The 19,208-nt window shown below is 48.4% G+C and overlaps 1 protein-coding gene across 2 annotated transcripts in view; it reads right to left on the bottom strand.

Annotated features, from left to right (window-relative positions):
* rspo2 (R-spondin 2) overlaps positions 1–19,208 on the bottom strand; it is a 54,467-nt gene that overhangs the window by 16,242 nt on the left and 19,017 nt on the right. For both annotated transcript variants that reach the window (XM_068730054.1, XM_068730055.1), the window contains exons 3-5: positions 15,963–16,151; positions 7,369–7,512; positions 6,902–7,090 (exon numbers count right to left, since the gene is read on the bottom strand). In XM_068730054.1, the coding sequence (XP_068586155.1) occupies positions 6,902–7,090; positions 7,369–7,512; positions 15,963–16,151 (522 nt within the window). The remainder of the gene's footprint in view (positions 1–6,901; positions 7,091–7,368; positions 7,513–15,962; positions 16,152–19,208) is intronic.

Below are 19,208 nucleotides of genomic sequence, written 5' to 3'. Positions count from 1 at the left end.
GGAATGCACCCAGGGCAGAGAAGTCTCGGAGACTACTGGTAATGACTTTCTCCTCCGACAGAAGATTTCACACGGCTCAACTGCACGCGAGGCAGAGAAGTTTGGTTCCGAGGACATCGGCATAAAGCCGTCCAGACGAGAGCAGATAGTCTTTTTTTTTTTTTTTACCTGTTTAGGAGGAGATATAATACGTAAAGCGCAAAAAAAGAATAATCTACGGCAGAGACTTACAAATATGTTATAGCTGAAGCAGAACTTGTGTTAATTTGCGACCGTGACCGCAGCGGTGACCATAACTGCCATTGGCATCGGGACGCCGGAGACCCGGCCAAGTCAGTGACAGGTTGATGTGTCTCTCCTCCTCACCCGGACTCTGATTCACTACAGCCCGGTGCAAAGCTTCCAAAAGACTCTCTGTCATCTCAGCTTTACGGTTTTCACAGTAAAGTGTGTAGAGCGCGAGGAAATCATCATTATGTTTAAGTGTTAAGTGAGGTTTTTACATCTTCACAACTTGATTTCTGCAGCATTCGATTAACTCAATGAACGGCACAAGCTAATACCAGTCAGATGCAAACCCAGGCCCCCCCCCCCCCCCCCCCCGTGTCCAGAGGCCGTCCACGCCGTCCAAAGGAGACAGGGCACTTCTGAGGGCCTTCTCACCAGCTACTGTGTCAGCCCCTATGGAGCGGCCTTATTAAATGAAGATTAAGCTGCGGCTCCCCCAGTCACAACAGGCTGCGGTGCGAGGCGCACATAATCACTGTGACAGGTCGGCTGCCAATTAGCGCTCTCCTTCTGTCCTGGGAAAACGCTCCTCGCTCCGCTCCCGCTGGCGGGAAGAGCTGATCCGGATTGTCCGTGATATTACCCGGGCCAGAGATCGCCGTTTAATCACCAGCCAGTCATTCCGCTGTGGCAGAGATGAGAGCCGGACTCGTCATCTGTGCGCCAGCTCTCCCCTTTGCAACAGTCCTGACTTCCCGTGGTGCACATCCGGGGACCATTAATTGGAATAATGAGATAAGTACGTGGAGGAAAAGAAGTGCAGACCTCTGTTCTCAAGTGCTCTGGGTGGACTTCAGAGCGGTGGCTCGAGAGCAGAGGTCGATCGGTGTTTGGCTTGGACAAACGGCACCGTGAGCTCTTCTGCTGAGACGAGAAGAACACGCTCCATCAATTAGCTTCGAGTTGAAAGCGTGCATCTGTTTCAGGGAGGGAAAAAAAAAATCCTAAAAAATCTGGCCTGATAGAAGGCTAACAGTCTGACAAAAACACATCCAGAAATGTGTTTGGATGTCGGGTTTCCAAGCCAAACACGGGCCAGACGCAGATGTGATCACACCGGCTGCGTAACAAAAAAGCTCAGAAGTGAACGGCATCTTTCGCCAGAGCTTAAACCCCTTGGCACAGCCAGTATAAACACCAAAACTCACACGCATGCACGGGCGTTAACCGCCAGCTCGTACGCAAAAGACTGCCAGAAACCGGAATTTCGTTTGGTGTCTCGGGCGGCGTGCGCGACAGACAGGGCGGTTGAGCTTCCTCCGCAGCGGATTTGAGGCAATCACCGTTGCTCTGTGCATCGTTTTACAGGAGCAGAGGCTTTGGAGCAGATGGTTCGCAGACGGTGAGGACCAGGAGGTCCACAGCACTGCGGATGCACCGCAGAAACCGCACTGGCTTCAGACAGAACCTGGCATAAATCCCACCCGTCAACCAAATCCTCCTGGGGTCTGGTCGATCCCGGGGCGGATCTGGGTTCGCTTTGGTCGCCTGTTCCAGACTGTAGGTGCTTGCGGTGTAAATTAAAACAACTGCCCGCCCTCCATGTCATGTCCACGGCCTTAAATACAGACGAAGACCCCCGCCGGGCCTTCAGATGTCGCACTGCGGAGGAGTGATGAGGTGGTGAACTGAGTTCAGGAGGGTTTATCTTCCTCTACACCCCAAGAGCACTTGTTTATCCAGGGTTTCAAATTGATGGGGGGGGGGGGGGGGGGGGGGGGGGGGGGGGGGGGGGGGGGGGGGGGGGGGGGGGGGGATTCGACTGGGCATCATGGCTACACAAGAGCCGGTTATCACAGTTACAGTATAAACACAACCTGCACGCAGAAGTTATGACGGACCGCATTAGTGGTGGCTGGATCCGAGCCCTCAGATGACAGATGGGATGGAGGGCTTGGCCTCGATTGAGCCCTGCAGCAGAAATGGTTTCTCCGGTTACACACGCTGGAGATCAATACTTCCACGAAGGCCGTTAGCTCTCCAAGTACAGGGACACGATCCGATGGCCGAAGATAATCGATACATGCTCCTACTTTCTTATTCTTCCTCCCTCTGCTCTGCGTTTCTGGAAACTGAACTGCGTTGTTCTGGAAAACCAGGTCTTAAATATGTTTCTGTTGTCAGATCCAACATTTGCTTTTGCTATAAATGTTTACCGTTTCATAACCTTGTGTTGTAAAACTTCTGTTCTTGATTTAGGCTGCGAATGCCCCCCCCCCACCCCCTCAAATTGGATCTACTTGCACCTACAAATCAAGCAAGCAGAGCTGCACCAATGTAACTCCGGCCTGCTGCCACCACAAAGACTTTTTTTGTCTGAGAATTCGAAAGCCGATTTGTAAAAACTGTCGGAAATTAGCCCGAGTTGCAGTGGTGCGTTTGTGTTGGACTTTAGTCCCTCTTAAATCCCAACTCAGGGATTACCTTAAGAGTGGGAGTTTGGAGAGCTTTAACATTTTAAAGTTGTTTACACAAGATCTAATGTCACTGACATTACAGAAGCAGCTGTTGTGCAAAAGATTATAGTAGAGAGGGCGGGAAAGGAAAAATAACCAGATGGATTGATTGACGAAGCGGCGGCGGCGGCGCGTAGAGCGAGCGATCAAACCTGTCACACACACACACACACACACACGACTGTCTGTAAACCAGGGAATCTGGTGACAGGGGTTGCTGGGAAATCTCTCCAGGGAGTTCCTTAACGGCATCGACGTGGCACAGCCGAGCGCTGCCGTGTTATCACTCTGCTCACCTTTCCTCTACCCTCCTCCCATTAGCTCACAAGAAGGAGAGGGGGGGGGGGGGACCCAGTCTGTCAATGGTGATAGCACCGGAGCAGCTATTAATAAAGTCTCTCTATTGTTCATAAGCCGTTCAGAGCACCACTCCGGGGATCCGGAGGATAGAAGAGCGTTTTACCGTCTCGAGGGTACAATGCAAAGCGCCTAGCGCCCCACGCCAGCCGAGCAGCCAGGAGACGAGACGTCCTCATTCCTCTGGAGACCGTCTCACGCATCTTCCATTGAAGCGTTGTGTGGAAACCAAAATCAAACAGGCTGGCTGGGTTTGACAAAGATTTTCATCAACACTTGCTCCGGCGGTTTCCTAAATCACTTGATGTTTGCGGTAGAAATGTGATTCATAGCAACGGGGAACACCTCCCCCCCAAAATAAATAATGCTGCAGTTGTTTAATCTCACTGTCAAAAACAAACAAGCAGGTCAAACTGTCCACAGATTCTAAACAATGATGAGCAACGCCGCATGCGCAGTTTGCCAATGGAAGTGCAGCATTGTGCAATGGCTTGTCAAGCCATGCAAGGGCATTATCCACCAAAGACCTGCAAATGCAACCTAAACAATTGGACTTTCCAGATCTGTGTGTTATTAAGCGAGTGGGTGGAATACATCAGCAAGTGGCCCGGTATTTAGTGGCCAGATGTACGCATGCATTGGGTGATGTATTGGGTGCTGAAACCTAACGCGTAACGTTACACCAGCGAGACTTTACGAGCATTCAAGTCACGAGACGCTTTCGACTACATTGTCCGTGGTCGCGTACAGAACGTCTAAAACCATGACCGAGAGTTTGGAGTTCATCGAGTTTCAGTGGTGTTTCAGTTTGACACGCGACCGTGTTAGCTGGTGACTCTCAGCCGAATGTGTCCGTGGTTGCTCGTAGTGACGGCAGCCGTTGAAAACACCAGCGGAACATGTAGGTTGTCCTTGTAAAAGCCTGCTATCCGTTTTCAATAGGGACTCAACAACTCAACGCGCAAAGAAAATGACATTTTGATGCCGTTAACAGTTTTGAATCAGTGTTTAAATCAACATTTTTGATGACGTCAGCTGTAAAAAGGGGCTTCAGGTGCAAATCCATGCAGTGCAGCTGCTGGAAACGTACCAAATTCCCCATTGTATATTTGCCAAACGTCAACGGTTTGTTTAAAATCCGCTCGACAGCTGGATGGAAATAGCGCTTGTGACGGCGCTGCATATTGTGTCTGTCCGTGTGCTCCACGCAGTCCCCCCCCCCCCCCCCCCCCTGCTATTTTTGGGGACAGAGATGTGTTATCAGGACAAATGCTGTTCTGCCAAATGTCAAACCAGAACAGAAAATGAATCCCAGCAGTGCGAATGATACACGGTGTTTACACCGGTCAGCAACTTGTACGGAACGCATCAGACACGGTTTACACGACTCGCCGTGTTCGCCGCGAACGCCTCGTGACATTATCTGGGCTTTGCTTCCCCTGCTTGTGTGTGTGTGTGTGTGTGTGTGTGTGTGTGTGTGTGTGTGTGTGTGTGTGTTTTACATACAGGGATTAGGTCTCTGCCGACACAGAGGGAGAGGGAGAAGATCACTCGCGTACTTTTCTAAGCTGGGAGACAGGGATCTGTCGATGACGTCCGGTGTAATTTAAATGCGTAGATATGCAGAAATGCAAGCCCGGGTGATCAGATAATCATTGCCATAAATAGTGTATACCTACATGCTGCGTCCTCTTTATTTCCTGTCTCCATTTAATCCACAGCATCTTTACGGTCTGCAGTTACATAATCCCATGCTTATCCTAAACATTGGTGTCTGGTGTCCGGCGAGAAGAGCTGATGAAAATGTTCAATTTTTTAGACTGTCTCAAGTTCCAAGTGACCGGTGCATTTATATTTCCTTCTGAGTATAAAATCCATACGTTGAGGTTACAAGTTTTCTAAATTCTAAAGACTCAATTTTACCACGCCGCGTCGCAAATGCTGTTATTTCAAGAAGCGCTACGGAGCTTGAACATTGCATTCCTTTTGAAAGGTCACGTAACAAGGTATTTCATGATGACCTCAGCCATATTGCAGCCCTTTTCATGAACCTCCACATCCTGATCACCTGCATTTCAGAGGGCGGCCTCTCCTCCCACAGGACTATGCTTTATTATCACAAACGGGAAGTGATTATTTTACAATGTCAGTCGGTCGAGCTCCCAATGCGACGGCACTGGATCTCCTCCCCGCTCCGACTTCGGCAGCTTGCATTTTTTTTTACGTTGTATTTATTTGAACTGAAGAGTGTTGCATTTCACTGGCTTTTGCCAAGTGGGGATTTTTCACTGGCGGTCGAGCGGTCGGGGGAATTAACAACACATGCCCAAGTCTGAGATTTACCTTTTATTAAACGGGCCACAGCGGGCCCGGGGAGTCCTACGATGCACACTCGGGGACACGTTCACGCAGGGCTTTTAACCGCAGCGCCTGATCTTCCTCTTAGACGTAAGTCAGTCGCTGGATAAGGAACGGCACCGGGTGATTTGCCGTGAACGGTAGCTTTAAGCGAGATGGACGCGGGGAGTCGGCTGTCGGTTTATAAAGGACCGAAGACGAATGGTTCCGCTATGCGCTTTACACCACCGCAACAACTTCCCATCAGCGACTTCTCAAGATAATTAACGGCAGTAACCATGCGCAGCGATGCCACATTTTTTTCATTAAAGAAGGTCATAAAGTTTCTTGGAAAAGGTCAAGCAGGCACGGCAAAGTCGTGAAGCAGTGCTCTGGGGGGGGGGGGGGGGGGGGGGGCTAAATGTGCCATGGGATCACAGTTTCCAACTCAGAGAGCAGCGACTGCCACGCCGGTGTTGTAATATGAGAAAATATCAGCGTTTATTTCAAGTTTATTTACACTTTCACCACTTCACTTAATGATCCTCCCATCCAACACTCCAGGCCAAAAATGGAGAAAAATCCTCGAGGTTAGAATATTTTCCTCTTTCTGTTAAACAATGTTGTTCTTTCTTTCTCTTTTTTTGAAAGCCTGAATGATATCTGCCACTGTAATTGCTTCCTTATTTGGTGAATTAAATATTTACACTTGGCCTTTCCTAATCCAAAGTTTATGAGAGAAGTGAAAGTGCATTAAGGGGAAAGACATTTATTTTAAAAGCAAACTGCTAACTGAGGCCATCGCCCCAAATGGTGTGTTTGGACCGTCTGAGACGAATGGTTTACTTTTTGAAAAAAAAAATATTTCCCTTCGCTGTATTCACACCGAGAGAAATTCCAGAATTGACTTCTCGTTTAATGGCCTGACATACATGCTGTGTGCACCGCAAATATCTCTGGAGCTGACGGGAGGAAACAGAGACGGCCATTGAGGAAACCTGCAGTTCGTACTTTGAAGAATTCCACTGAGGAGGGGAAGGGAGATGGGAGAGTGTGAGAGTGTGTGTGTGTGTGTGTGTGTGTGTGTGTGTGTGTGTGTGTGTGTGTGTGTGTGTGTGTGTGTGTGTGTGTGTGTGTGTGTGTGTGGGGTGGGGTGGGGGGTGGGGGAGGTATACCTCAGAGAAGGAGCTGGCTTGAACAAGGACGCCATGGAAAAATACTGATATTTCACGCATGGAAACACTACCGTGCACCTCACAAAAAAAACACAGACGGTGAAAAAACAAAGCTGAGTGGAAGGTACAAGGGTTACATGAAACAGGTGGAACTCTGAGACGGGGGGAAAGAGCTCTCCTGTGGGATACGTGGGCTGTTTTCTTTAATATCCACCAGAGCAGCGTAAACTCCGAACTGGACGGTATCTCTCTCACACACGTTGACATGTGGCTGCGTAACGTCCTTACCTCTCCTGCAGTGCCTCATGGCCATTTTGCACATCCTGGACTCGGCGATGGTGGGACAGGGTATTGTGTCCTTGGGCGGTTTCTTTACAATGTGCCGCGTCCGGGTCTCGAGACCCCACTTGTAGCCGCAGGTTTTGTTTCTCCTGGTGCAGGCTCCCCATTCGCTCCACTGGCCCACCTCGCAGCCCTCTGCAGAGACACACAGGAACAGAGAAGCGCAGTGAAACCCCACGGCCGAGTGCAATTCGGAGGCGACTCAAAGCCCCCCCACCCCCCGGGTCAAGCCTTAATATGGAGGCCCGGGAGCTTTACTGGGATGCTAAAACCTCTTTGTGTGTGGTCCCAGTTCGGTCCAAAAGAAGAAGGGCAACTGAGAAGTTCTAGAATACAGTGTACAGGTAAAGTAAAGGTGTGAAAGAAGTTTGTTTACTCTTTGTTGTGTACATATTTGTGTTTGTTTCACGTACCTCCACACTCCATGGTGTCCTCCAGCGGGGCAAAGCCCTCGGGGCACTTATCAAAGCAGCGCCCTTTGTGTAGGTAAAAGCCTGACTTGCACTTGGTGCAGAAGTCTTTGCTGAAGCAGGACTCGCAGTTCTCTATCCTGCACCCTGGAGGAAGGAGGAGAGGAGAAAAAAAAAAAAGGGGAGAGTCATCAGGGTCCGAGCGAACCCTCTCATCTGGAGTTGATCGAAAGCTGAGGGGTTTGGGGAAGGGGGTACTTGAAAGGACTGAATGTTGTCTCTCCCGAAGAAAAAAAGAAAAAGCCGTCGGTGATATTCTATTTTTCATCTTCCTGCTCTTGTTCTGAGCAAATCGACAGTGTGAAAAACAGCAAACACCAGTGAGACAGTGAGGGATTGTGTCACGCTGACCTCTTTTAAACAAATTGCACCAACACCCAACAGTCGAGATGTTTTCAACTAATAGCCGTGCTGCGACAAGAAGCATACATCCCATTAGGGCCCTGAATAGTGTCCTAAATATGCTACACTATCACTCCGCACCGCTCCAGCCTGTGTGCATAACTGAGGATTACTGGGGAGTCCTGTTCTCATTAAAGGGTGAGTGATGGCTCGTGATCACAATGCCGGCCAGCTGTGTGGAAGTTCTGGCCACGATGTGAAAGGAGGAAGGTGGGTCAGGACGGGGGGGGGAGGGGGACAGCAAAACTTTGCGCCGCCTCGTCAAACAAACGCTGATGCGTTTAGTCAGCAAAAACACGACAGCACACTTATCCTCCCACGCCACGCCCTGCTGCCGGCGCGCGACACGCGGCGTCGCGCTCGCGAAAAAAAGGGAAGGCACGGCAGTGTGTCATCGAGCGCTGACTCTGCAAATAGCACGTCAGGCAGGGCCAAATTACTACAACCACACCAACAGGGCGACGCACAGGCCCACATGATTAGAAGGAGCCTCCCAGAGCTGGCTAATTTATGGCGCTCCTCAGAGGCCCCTATGCGGGCCCGTTGCCCAATGGGCTTCCAACGTCGAGGGGAGCCGTCACCCGCCGCTCTGCAAGGTTGCTCCCCAGGTAGTCCGTCCCGCCGATTGTGTCTCACGTCCGGGGGGGGGACGAGACATGCGTTAGCGCGTGCGTGATTTTCCACATCTGAGCGCGACGGAGGAGGAGGAGGAGGGCTGCTCTTTTATCTGTGACCCTTTGCAGGGCCCGGGGAAGGGAAGGTTCTCACAATCACACCCCTTAATTACACCATCTCCAGCTAACCATCAGCCTCCTCCTCGACATTCCTCCAAAACGAGGGGGTCCCTCCCCGCTTCACTTTGAACCCTAAAGTATGGCCTCTGCCCACTCACTCTGGTCTCACGCTTTCCCGACCAGTCTAAACAAACCATGGACACACACACACACACACACACACACATACCAATCAGATATGGCTTGAGATACAGACCAACTCGGCCCTGAAGCGGTACTCCACATTCTGAAAAACGTAGATAAACTGACTTTGATATCACTAATCTCGTTGGTAGCTACCTGCGTTCTCACATCGCGTTATTAATTCAATCACCTGATGTTATTTATCTCCTCTCTGTATTTCTTTTGCTCCATTTCATCTCTCGACATATGTCTTGGATCTCAGGAGTTACGCATAGCTGGGGAGATTTCGGTGTGGAATGTGTGAGTCTTAAGAGAGGCATGAACGTCTTCTGCCCCTTATCCACTTTGTTCTGGGAGAACCCGAATCAGTGAGCCTCGGGTTTTTGATTCAGGCTAAACCCAATACTAAGGAGCGGGCTAATAAATCAACAGGCTAATTGGAAAGCATAACTCTGTGTTTTACCCTTCACACTTCCCAGGCCTGTCATCACCTGACTTTTAGCTCCTAAACAAAACAAAATAATAAAAAGACAAAGAGGGGGAAGAAGAACATCTGGCAGTGTTCTCAAGCGCTGGAGTTGTTGTGCAATCCTCAGTTATTGACAGTAAATAGGAGCAACACAGCTGTGTGAAATACTGTCTTCTTGCAGTAGCACTTGACAAGGCTTTTTTTTTTTTGTTGTTGATTAAAACAGGACTGTCAGTTTCAGAAATGGCGCAAACGCCCGGAAACGTTGTTTTCTAAATAGAAGATAAGTAATAATGTCACTCTGTGAGACGGATGAGGTGGATGACACATCAATGCGGCTCCATGGGAGTCAGAACGCAGGGAGGCGAAGCTGGAAGGGTCAGAGGTCACCGGGGAGCGAGGTGGGTAGGAAGGGATCACTGTGACAGATATTTAGCCCTCTGTTCGGGTTATCTGGCAAAAAGGCTATCTGGGACAGCGTGGGCTATCTGGGACGCTGGAGAAGCTCCCACACTGACCAACGGGCCGAGTGAGGCAGCTCGTCCAGCGGCTCCAGAAACCGATGCAGAGGAGCGGGTTCATTCTCCCTGCAGGATTAACCTCTGGACCACCTTTAAAATCTTCGTCTAGGTGCCTCGGGGAGGCTAATGAGAAATAACGAGGTCATCAGATCGCATTGAAGGCCCCGGTGTTCCTGGGACTTAAACGCATTATCATCATTATCTCCCGGGCCTGGTTCTGGCCCCCGAGTTACATCACGAACGCGGGAGGAAAAGCCTTGTGTTTCAGCTCTGAGGGGAATTTCATAAACAAAAAAAAAAGAAGCTGCGGGTGAAGTGGCGCAGGGCGAGCGATTTACAGAGGTGGCGTCAGCGCTGCGGCGGTTCCACCATTACCCGTATCGCCTTCTTTTTTTCTTTTGTTGTTTGTTTGACTTTACACTTGAAGTTTATGTGGTTCTGCATGTCAAGTGCATTTAAAGTTGCGAGATGAGTCACGGAGCGTCACTCCCGCTCTAATGGTGCAATGCTTGGCAAAAAGACGTCCCTCAGCTGTGGTCTGGATAGGGAACCCACCGATTTTTATCACGGACACGCGAAGCCTCAAGTCGGCTTCAGTCGACTTCTGTTCCTCCGCAGCCTTGACAGCACCGTGTTAAATCACTCTGTTTATTTACACGGATGTTCGCTGTGTGAAGAAAGGGCGCTAACTCGTTTAGTGAAGACGAATCTCCTCGCGTGTTTTTATTAATTTGTTTTTTAGCGTTATCTGAGCCGGAGGGCGGGTTGTGAGACTGCTCATCAGCCTCCTCCGGAGAGCTAACCAGAACCGATGTTGCACAGCGGGAGCGTCCATGTCGTAAAAAGGCCTGGCAGTGCAAAGGGGGAAAACAAGCCCCGTTTTTCCATCCCTCTCCTCCAAGCTGAGTCGAACGGCTCTGACCCACTCTCTCGGCCCCGGGTTTGGCTGACATGGAAGCTTTGGCTTGCTTCGCTGCCACCCAGCCATGTCGCGTGGAGCTGCGGATGGCAGGAGTTCACGACGAAGGCCAGACCTGCCATGTTTTTCCTCCCCCATCGACTCCCTCCGTGCTGTTTTTTTCTTTTCCACCTGGGTGCTCCTCCGCTAGCGCCAGCGTACAGAGCCAGGTAAAGCAGAGGTGGTGTTCCTATCAATCAGCATCTCCCAGAGAGAGAGAACGGCGACGACAGATGTGTCAGCGGTCCTTCAAGCTTCTCCACTCCAAGGAACACAGTCTGTGATACACCAAGACCGGCCCCTGTATCTGCTCGTCCAGGTCCAGTGTACACACAGAAAAGCTCGAGCGTCAGACAGTGGACAAGCGCAGGCAGTCGGCCCGTCCACTCGCACTTTACGCCGCTTTGGTATAAAACGGAGAGTTGTTAAATATAACCCGATTCAACTCTTGGTTTGGTGGGTCCATTGTGTTGTCTGGCAAATCTGAAAGTTAGCAAAGCTGTGATGATTGAACGTCTCTTGGTGAGGCGCACAGGCCAAAAGCAATTGGTCTTTTTGTTGGTTAGCCTGTGCAATGGAAATACCCACAAGCTCAGAGTCAGAGCGAGAAAGGGAGACGCTGAACGAGAGACAGGGAGAGGCTGCCAGCGCCGCCAGCTTAAAGGTTGCAAAACCCATTTTGGTTGCTTTATAGCGCATTGGTACCAATTTGGCCCGGGACCCATGATGCACGGCTCTCATCCACCTCCAACCCAACCATTTCCCATTGTGTACTTGAAAAATTAAACGATCTTGGAAAAGTCGCATCCAATCGACTACTTCCCGTCCTAAATTGATGTGACAAAGCAGGAAGAAATTCAACAATTTCCTCTGACAGAGGAGTCTCCAGTGGCACATTAGACTGGCACTGACTGAGTTGTGATATTTGAACCACATTTCCAGGATATTGTCAAGCCCAGGCCTTGATCAGACCGGTTGTTGGTTGGCAGCGAACGCAGCTGGGTTTTTTTTTTTTTTGTGCGTGTTTTAAAGCCTGCTGCGGTGGGATACGGTTGGTGTCTAGAGTGTGAGTGAGTGCTAGTGTGTGTGTGTGTGTGTGTGTGTGTGTGTGTGTAGCAGTGGGGGGTCCATAATACGCCCCGAGGGAGGAAGTTTTGAATGCAGCCTTGCTCCCATTCTGACCCTCTCAACGCTTTCTCTCTTCTAAAAGACAGCTCCGACGGTCGCCTTTCAGCTCGTAATTCTTTCAGCAAGAGAGTCCGCCTGTGATACAAAATGACAGAATATGCTTTGGCTTGGGAATGTAATGTTAAAACCGAGGTATTATGAAATGTGACTGGGGCGAGAGCATGACTGCGCCGCATTCACACAGATTTGGCTGTACATAAAGCGGCACACTGTGTGAACGTTGCTACAAATCTTCGGCGCGGAGCGGCAGGGTTGACACCCACAGACACTAGCGTGGGGCCTCTTCTGGGCAGCTGATAAGAACCCCTGTGGAGAACGCTGGCGTTACTGCACATGGTTTATGGCTCATATCAGCCCGTCCATTGGCTGCTGAAAGGAGTTCTTGCAGAGCAGAGACCCAATGCCACATAATAATAAAACAAAAAAAAAGGCACTGCTAACCAACCGGCTACAGCTCAGTAGTTCATATTGTGGCTCCCATGTATCGGGCCTCTTTGGAGTTCAGCTGAAGTGTGGCTGTAAATGGGCTTCCAAGTTATGTTATGTTGCGGAAAGTATAGTTCCCACTGTCCTTGGCTCAAACTATGGAGTTATTTTTGATGTGGGGAAGAGACACCAGCCTTTAATTTTAAATTCATCAAGTGAGGCACAGTTTCTCAAGTAGTCATGAGAAATTAGTACTGTTATGGTATTACATTACTTCTTTAACAACACTAAACTTTAGGGACTTGAATTTCTGAAACCAGGAACAAATGCTGTTTTCTTTGCAAATTGCATAGCTGAAAATACTTTTCTAATTTCTTTTGTACGTCTTCATTATGATAACGTACACTATTATATAATTGTCTGTGATTAAATAGGTACAGCCTACAGTTTACCTTTTTTCATAAAAACATTCTTTACTAATGTGAATATTGTAACATTGGGAGATATTGAGACACTGCTGTTAGTGTGTATTTTCTGAATTTGAAGACCAAAGACATTAAGGGACGAGTGAAGTAGAAAGTCCACAATCAATTGTTTCTATGTGAGCCTGATCCTCCTCCCCAAAGGAGATGGTCTACCCTCACGGATGAACCTGGTGCAAACCTGGTACAATCCTTAACTCACATAGTCATAAACGTATGACCGGGACGTTGACTTATATTACACCCATGCTGAACAACTGGCAAAAACGTTAGATGGTGAATACATCACACAGCTGATGATGTTTAGCCAAACAAACTGTCCATTGCGTTAGCGTCCATGATGTTTAACCAAACGCTAATGCTAACTGCTACCCCCCCCTCCGCACACACTATAGATGCAGAGTAACGGTTGGGGGGCGGGGGGGGGTATGTGTTATCACTAGCGGCCCCTACCGGTTCAGGAGTGAGCGAGGAGTCAGCAGGAAGTCAATGGCAGCGTAAAACAGCCAATACAAGCAGTTTGCTGCAGCAGAATGCGAGATTAGCCGTGGACAGACACGGAGGTGCACATTCACTCACTGAGCGCAGACACGCGCGACAGATCGCATGATCCTTTATCGGTCTCCCTGCATCAAACTGCGTCACATTGCTAGCTCACAGAGTAAGAAGTGTATTTATCTCTTCTCTCCACCCATGCTTCCCTCCGTCACACGCCTCGGGAGGCCTTTCAGAAAAACTGAAAGTGAGGTTTTCGCCCCAGCGAGTGGCTGAGTGTACAAGCCTCTTGCTTGTCTCACTCTTGTTTTCTTTTACCCGGGCAGTCCACACAAAAAAAAAATTCTTGAATGAGATAAGATCACACAGACAAACTCTGGTGTAATAATAAGCAGCTGCTCCCTAAGTGATTTCAGAGACTGTGTTTGAAAAGATCATGATAACAGAGACCCAATGCCACGTTCCAGGGCCCCCTTTAGGAAACCAGGAGCAGCTCGAGAACCCCCTCGCCATCATTTGTCCACAGTGCCTTTGAGCTCTTGCGTCAACTCACAAATAATATTTACTGACCCAACAATTAGCTTCCAACCCAACAAAATATCCGCTCACGTGAACGGTTTAGTGAAAATGACATGCGGAGCGCAGCTGAGAATCAGGGTCAAATAGGGAACTGGATTAGAGAGTCATGACTGAGGCAGCGATCACATCAAAGTAGGTCTCGCTCTGAGATCTGATGCTACGTGACAATGCAAGATGTTGCTCTATGAGCAGTTTGTACAAAGAGGAATTCAGATTAACTTGCCGCACACATCAGGATCAATTAAGTTTACAATTCACATAGCATGGGGATACAGCGGCTAGGCTAGCAGGGTTTACATTAAAAAATAAAAAAAGAGAACAAGATGTCTTTCTCTTCCAATTCTCTGAGTCAGATTGTAAAAACCCCAGAGGCAGATTTGTGTGTTATTTTCTTTTTAAATATTTGGCTATACAGATAAAATTGATTTGACTACCACAGCATGTAAATAAGACAACTTTAGCGCATTTTTTTTCGGCTAACTAGCTAGTTAGCTAGTTTCCCGCTAACTAGCTGGTTAGCTAGTTTTCAGCTACCTAGCTAACGCCAACTTAACACACAAAGAGGACATAAACCCTTGTCAGATGCATCTTCCAGTGCTACCTGTTGCTGCCCAGCTAAATGTGACCACGCTCTGATGTCAAACGGACAGATTTCTGGGTACTGAAGTCGCAATTTTCTCAACCATCCAAGCTCCCAACATGCAAAATTGGCTGGTGCAGCTTTACCATGCTTTCTTTTTTCTTCTTCCTGCGGTTGCTGCATGCTCGCATTATTGGGCCTAAAGGTCCGGACGCCCTCCTCTGGGGCTTGCGTCTGTCAGGAGTTTGGCTCGGGGAAGCAAACGAGTTCAAGTTCCTTTCTGGTTTTTTTTCATATGAAACACTCAGCCAACACCTCGGGCTCCGTGTAAAGCTACAAAGGCTCCCTCTCTCTCTCTCTTCGGGCAGATTCCATGTTAAAATAAGGTTATGAGATCGGGGTGCTACATGAGGAGGAGAGGGAGACGTTTCATTAATTGAATTTTACAGTTATTTCTTCCACGAGAATCATGAGAGCATGAGCGTTTCGCTGTTATTGTTTGGAGTTTTTTAAATAGTAAAACATAATTTAGAGCGTGTGAGACCCAAGGCGTGGTCTGTCTCAAGTTATTAAACCAAAACAGTATTTTAAACCAAAAATATGTGGCGAAAAACAACATTTACTTCTTTTACTGCAAGCCGCAAGAGTAACATGTGTAACAATGAGACTATTATGAGACTATTAGCAAAATATCTAACATTGTTTTTAGGGCTGAAACAATAATTAAAAGTGAGCCAAGTTTCCCTTCCTCGCGGATACACTGCTAATCCTAAGGATTAATGCTTTGCCGCTCTTAATGCTTTGTTTTTTTTCTTATCGAACTTCAATGAACGCACGGTTCTCATGGAGGATCTGGACTCTTCAATTGCGACTGGCTTTCTGTTCAAAGTAAAAAATAAAACTACTCTGGCTGCCAAGAAATTACACTGTCTGGTGAAAGTCTCAATCCACAAGCCAAAAGAAGTTAGTTTCATGCCCAAATGCAAATATATAATCATCTTTGTAGTTCAGATGATATTGAATGACACAGCCAAAAGGGCCGGTTTTTACATGTTGCTTTCAACGTGACGATACAAAGTCTCTGGAGGAGAGTTGGCCGAGTCTTCAGTGCTTCTTAACCTCGCGTTTGCATCTGGATTTCCAGCCTTCAAACATCCTCGTGACCGTGTAGGATGTTTGGTTTTGTGGCTGTAAAGGGGATTGTTAAAGAGACATGAGAAACATCCTAGCTGGAGTTCGCGGTCAATTCCCGAGAGAGACGATGCTTCACTGCTCACATCCACCTGTGTGAACAGATGAGCCGTTCAAATTGTGAGGTATGTGTGTCTCCTCTGGATAATTGATAATAAATCATGTGTTGTGAGGGGAAAAAGGAGGAAGCTGAGAGTGTGTATGTGTGTGTGTGTGTGTGTGTGTCTGGGGGATGATGGGGTGCTGGGAGAAAGAGGGGAAAGTCAGCGGTGTGGGAGATGGAAGGGTTAGGGGGGGAGGCAGGGTGGGTCAAAGTCGAGGGTACTCACTGGAGCACATGTTGAGTTCGGGGCTGCGCATGCCGTAGTATCCGGCCGGGCAGTCGTGAAGACACTCCCCGTACTGCCTCATCCTCTCCCTCCGCAAAAACAGGAAGAGCTTGGGCTGGCAGTTCACACAGCCGTTGTCCCGGGAGCACACCGAGCAGCCTTTACAGATGGGGTACGCTCCATAGCTAGCTGCGGGACAAACACAGAACAGCAAAAGGTGATTAATAAGACGGAAGTAAACGCGTGAAGGTGTCGGCATGCTGTAGCCGCAGTGCTTGTTGAAGAGTCGAACAGCAACCGAAACCCCCCCCCCCACACGCACGTTTCTGACGTCTGATGAAAAAAGTTACAATTCTTGTAACTTTCTGAAATGGCAATCCAATAAGCTCGCCGGCATCGTGCAGCGATTAGCCGAGTGTTCGGACGTTATTTTATTTCAAACCCTCTTTTTCACTCAAGACATGTTCAGTTCAAGAATACTCCAGCCTTTAGCCGGAGCATTAAAGCCTCTGAACATCCTCGCAGGTGCGCTTCGATGGGGAATTCACCGGGTCACGCATCGTCATCTACCAATGAGAATGAGGACGGTGTGATTTGCCCCGCCCCAACAGGTGCAACAGAGCTAACAGGACCAGCTACCTGGCTCCAAAACTTGACAATGACCCAAAACAGTGACCTTACTCGTCAGCGACCTTTCAATGAGCAACCAGCGAGACGACCGTCGTCCGTGACGTTACATAAAAATGACATATGTTTGGTTTTTTTTAATTCCCTGTCAGTTTCCTGCTAGCTGGTGCGTGATGGTGCCATACTGTAAACCCGGTGACAGTTAAGAGTTAGTGGCCTACCAGAATGTAGCGATGTTTAAATATTAGGTCAGAGCTACTGTTGGTTTGCGCTACAGTCGCATTGGAAGATGCTAACATGGTGGTTCAGAAGGCTGTTTGTTCGGCACTAGAAAAGAAAATCGGAGTTCTTTTAGCCCGGAGTATCAGCCCTCATGTGTGGACGACCCTGACTTCACCCGACGACAAGGACAGGGTGAACTGGAGGCGACAGACTCAACTGTGGGAGGGCTGACCAGCAGAAAACAAGCCCTAAAACCAAAACAACCATGATAGATATATCAGCAGGATATACTCTAATTCATAGTAAAAAATGTCCAATTCAACAATTTGTCATTCATGCAAACTCTGGCTCCCCTCTCGACGCTCGGACGCTGATTGGTTATGAATGTGAATATTGCATTAATTCTGGTCAGAGCTGGCCTCCTGAACGATTGTGTCGAGACAGCCGATGAAAGCCCCCAAAAACCGCATTGGCTCTGGCCTCGGCTCAGGTTGCCTGCGTAAGACAAAGGAGCCAGTAACAAGACAGTTCCATTCCACAGTAAGTGACTCTCAGCGTAGACTCCTTAGCGTCCCGTTAACAGGAAAATGTCCTTGGGGCGAATTTACAATTTCTCCAAACGAGAGACACTTCAGTTGATCTAAGCCGAGTCTTAAATATCACACAAGCAGGGACCGGGTAACAGCAGCGCTCGATCCGAGCGACCCACCACAACGCTTCATAAAACACTGTTCAGCAAACTGGACAAACCCTGAGAGACAGAGCAGAGCATGCAGGCGTCACTGGCCGTGGATGCGCATATTAGATCCCACCCCCCCCCCCGAAACGGATTCACCCAGACGAAAGGGAGCGCTAAGTGGGCCCAGTGCAAGCATCAGTTTGTAATCATGTGAAAACCAGTCGGCGAATGTCAGACTTATCTTCTTTTTTTTTTTTTTCATTTCTTTTGTTGGTGTGCTGGGAGACGGTCTTCGCAGAGGGACGCTTAGCGGAGCCAAACTACACTCATTCTGCTGAAGTCGGGGTGGATGGAAGTAAGATTGAGTGCTAATCAGGATGTGTCTCTGACGGTCTTTAGGGATGAGGTTTACGGCGACACCCCATCGATCACAGCGGCGCTCCAAACCCGTTCCTCGCACAGACCGGGGATTGTTCATCTCCAGCCGGCGCTCGCTCCGTATAACGCATGAAGGAGAAACCCCGGAATTGTCTGTTCTAGTTCTCAGATGGAAAGTCTCAGGTTAAACCGTCAATCCAGTGTCTAAAATACTACTTCTTATTTCAGTTGTACCAGTTGGCTCTACTTGGTGAACGACTGGCTAATGTACAGCTGTTTGTTTTTTTTTACTTTCTGGAATAATATATACATTACAATAATGAATGAAATGCCTTCCAGGAATCGCTGAAATAACGTGCAAGCAATTATATCTTGATCTGTGTTCATATGAATAGGTTTTCACACATGAATTCAAATTCTTCCAACATTCTCCCATTCAGTAAAACTAGACTGCAACATTAGACCGACCCTCATACTTCACCATACATTTCTGTAGGATATACAGTCTGGATGTGTTTACAGGAAACTGACACACACATTAACTTGGTCACATTTACTCCCTCTGCCCTCGCCAAACTTGAACACAACACTGACAGGAAGGGAAAGCCAACTTGGCAAAAGTAAAGGACTGTGAAGCTGGAAGGCTTATTTCTCCCGCCCGTTACGAGCCTAGAACTACTGACAGAGCGCTAACAATACAACCCCAACCATAATAGAAAAATAAAATCAAGGCATGTGGTCATCTTAGATCACTGGCCAGTCAGTCAGCGGAGAAATTACAGCTGCTGAAAAGGTTCTTCATGACACGACTCAAAAATCATGCGCACTCTTTGTTGTCAAACATTTGTTTTGCTGGTTGCTAATCTCACAACGCGCGCTGATTGAGGACAACATGATCACACGGCCTTTGAATGCAGCAGATCCCACATCCTGGAATTAGCGTACGACTGGGGAAAACAAAAAAAAAAGGAGGGCGAAAGGAAAAGGCTGTATACGGTGCAGAGGAACTCTTTTTGGTGCTGATCTTGGGAGATTAGATGGTGGGTGTGTGTGTGTGTGTGTGTGTGTGTGTGTGTGTGTGTCTATGGAAAGGTTTGGAGGTTCAGGCCACAGGTATGTCAGGAAGGAGGCCACAATTCACAGTGTCTGGAGCAGCGCCGTCCAACTCTCGTCCTACACTACCGGCATAATGTCTAGCGCACTTTACATCAATCTGTCGACTGCCACAGGTTTCAGCCATTCTCAAAGAAAACACTCATTCATATGAATCTGATTTTTGAGACGAGAAGAAATATGAGAGTGGCTCCCTTTTTACGGCAGAGTTGTTGAAAAAAAAAAAA

This window comes from Cebidichthys violaceus, unplaced genomic scaffold, assembly GCF_023349555.1.
Source record: "Cebidichthys violaceus isolate CVI_PGR_0920_01 unplaced genomic scaffold, fCebVio1.0.p SCAF_49, whole genome shotgun sequence".
Lineage (NCBI taxonomy): Eukaryota > Metazoa > Chordata > Actinopteri > Perciformes > Stichaeidae > Cebidichthys > Cebidichthys violaceus.
The sequence above is the reverse complement of the archived record's forward strand: the minus strand, read 5'-3'. Positions and strand labels throughout refer to the sequence as shown.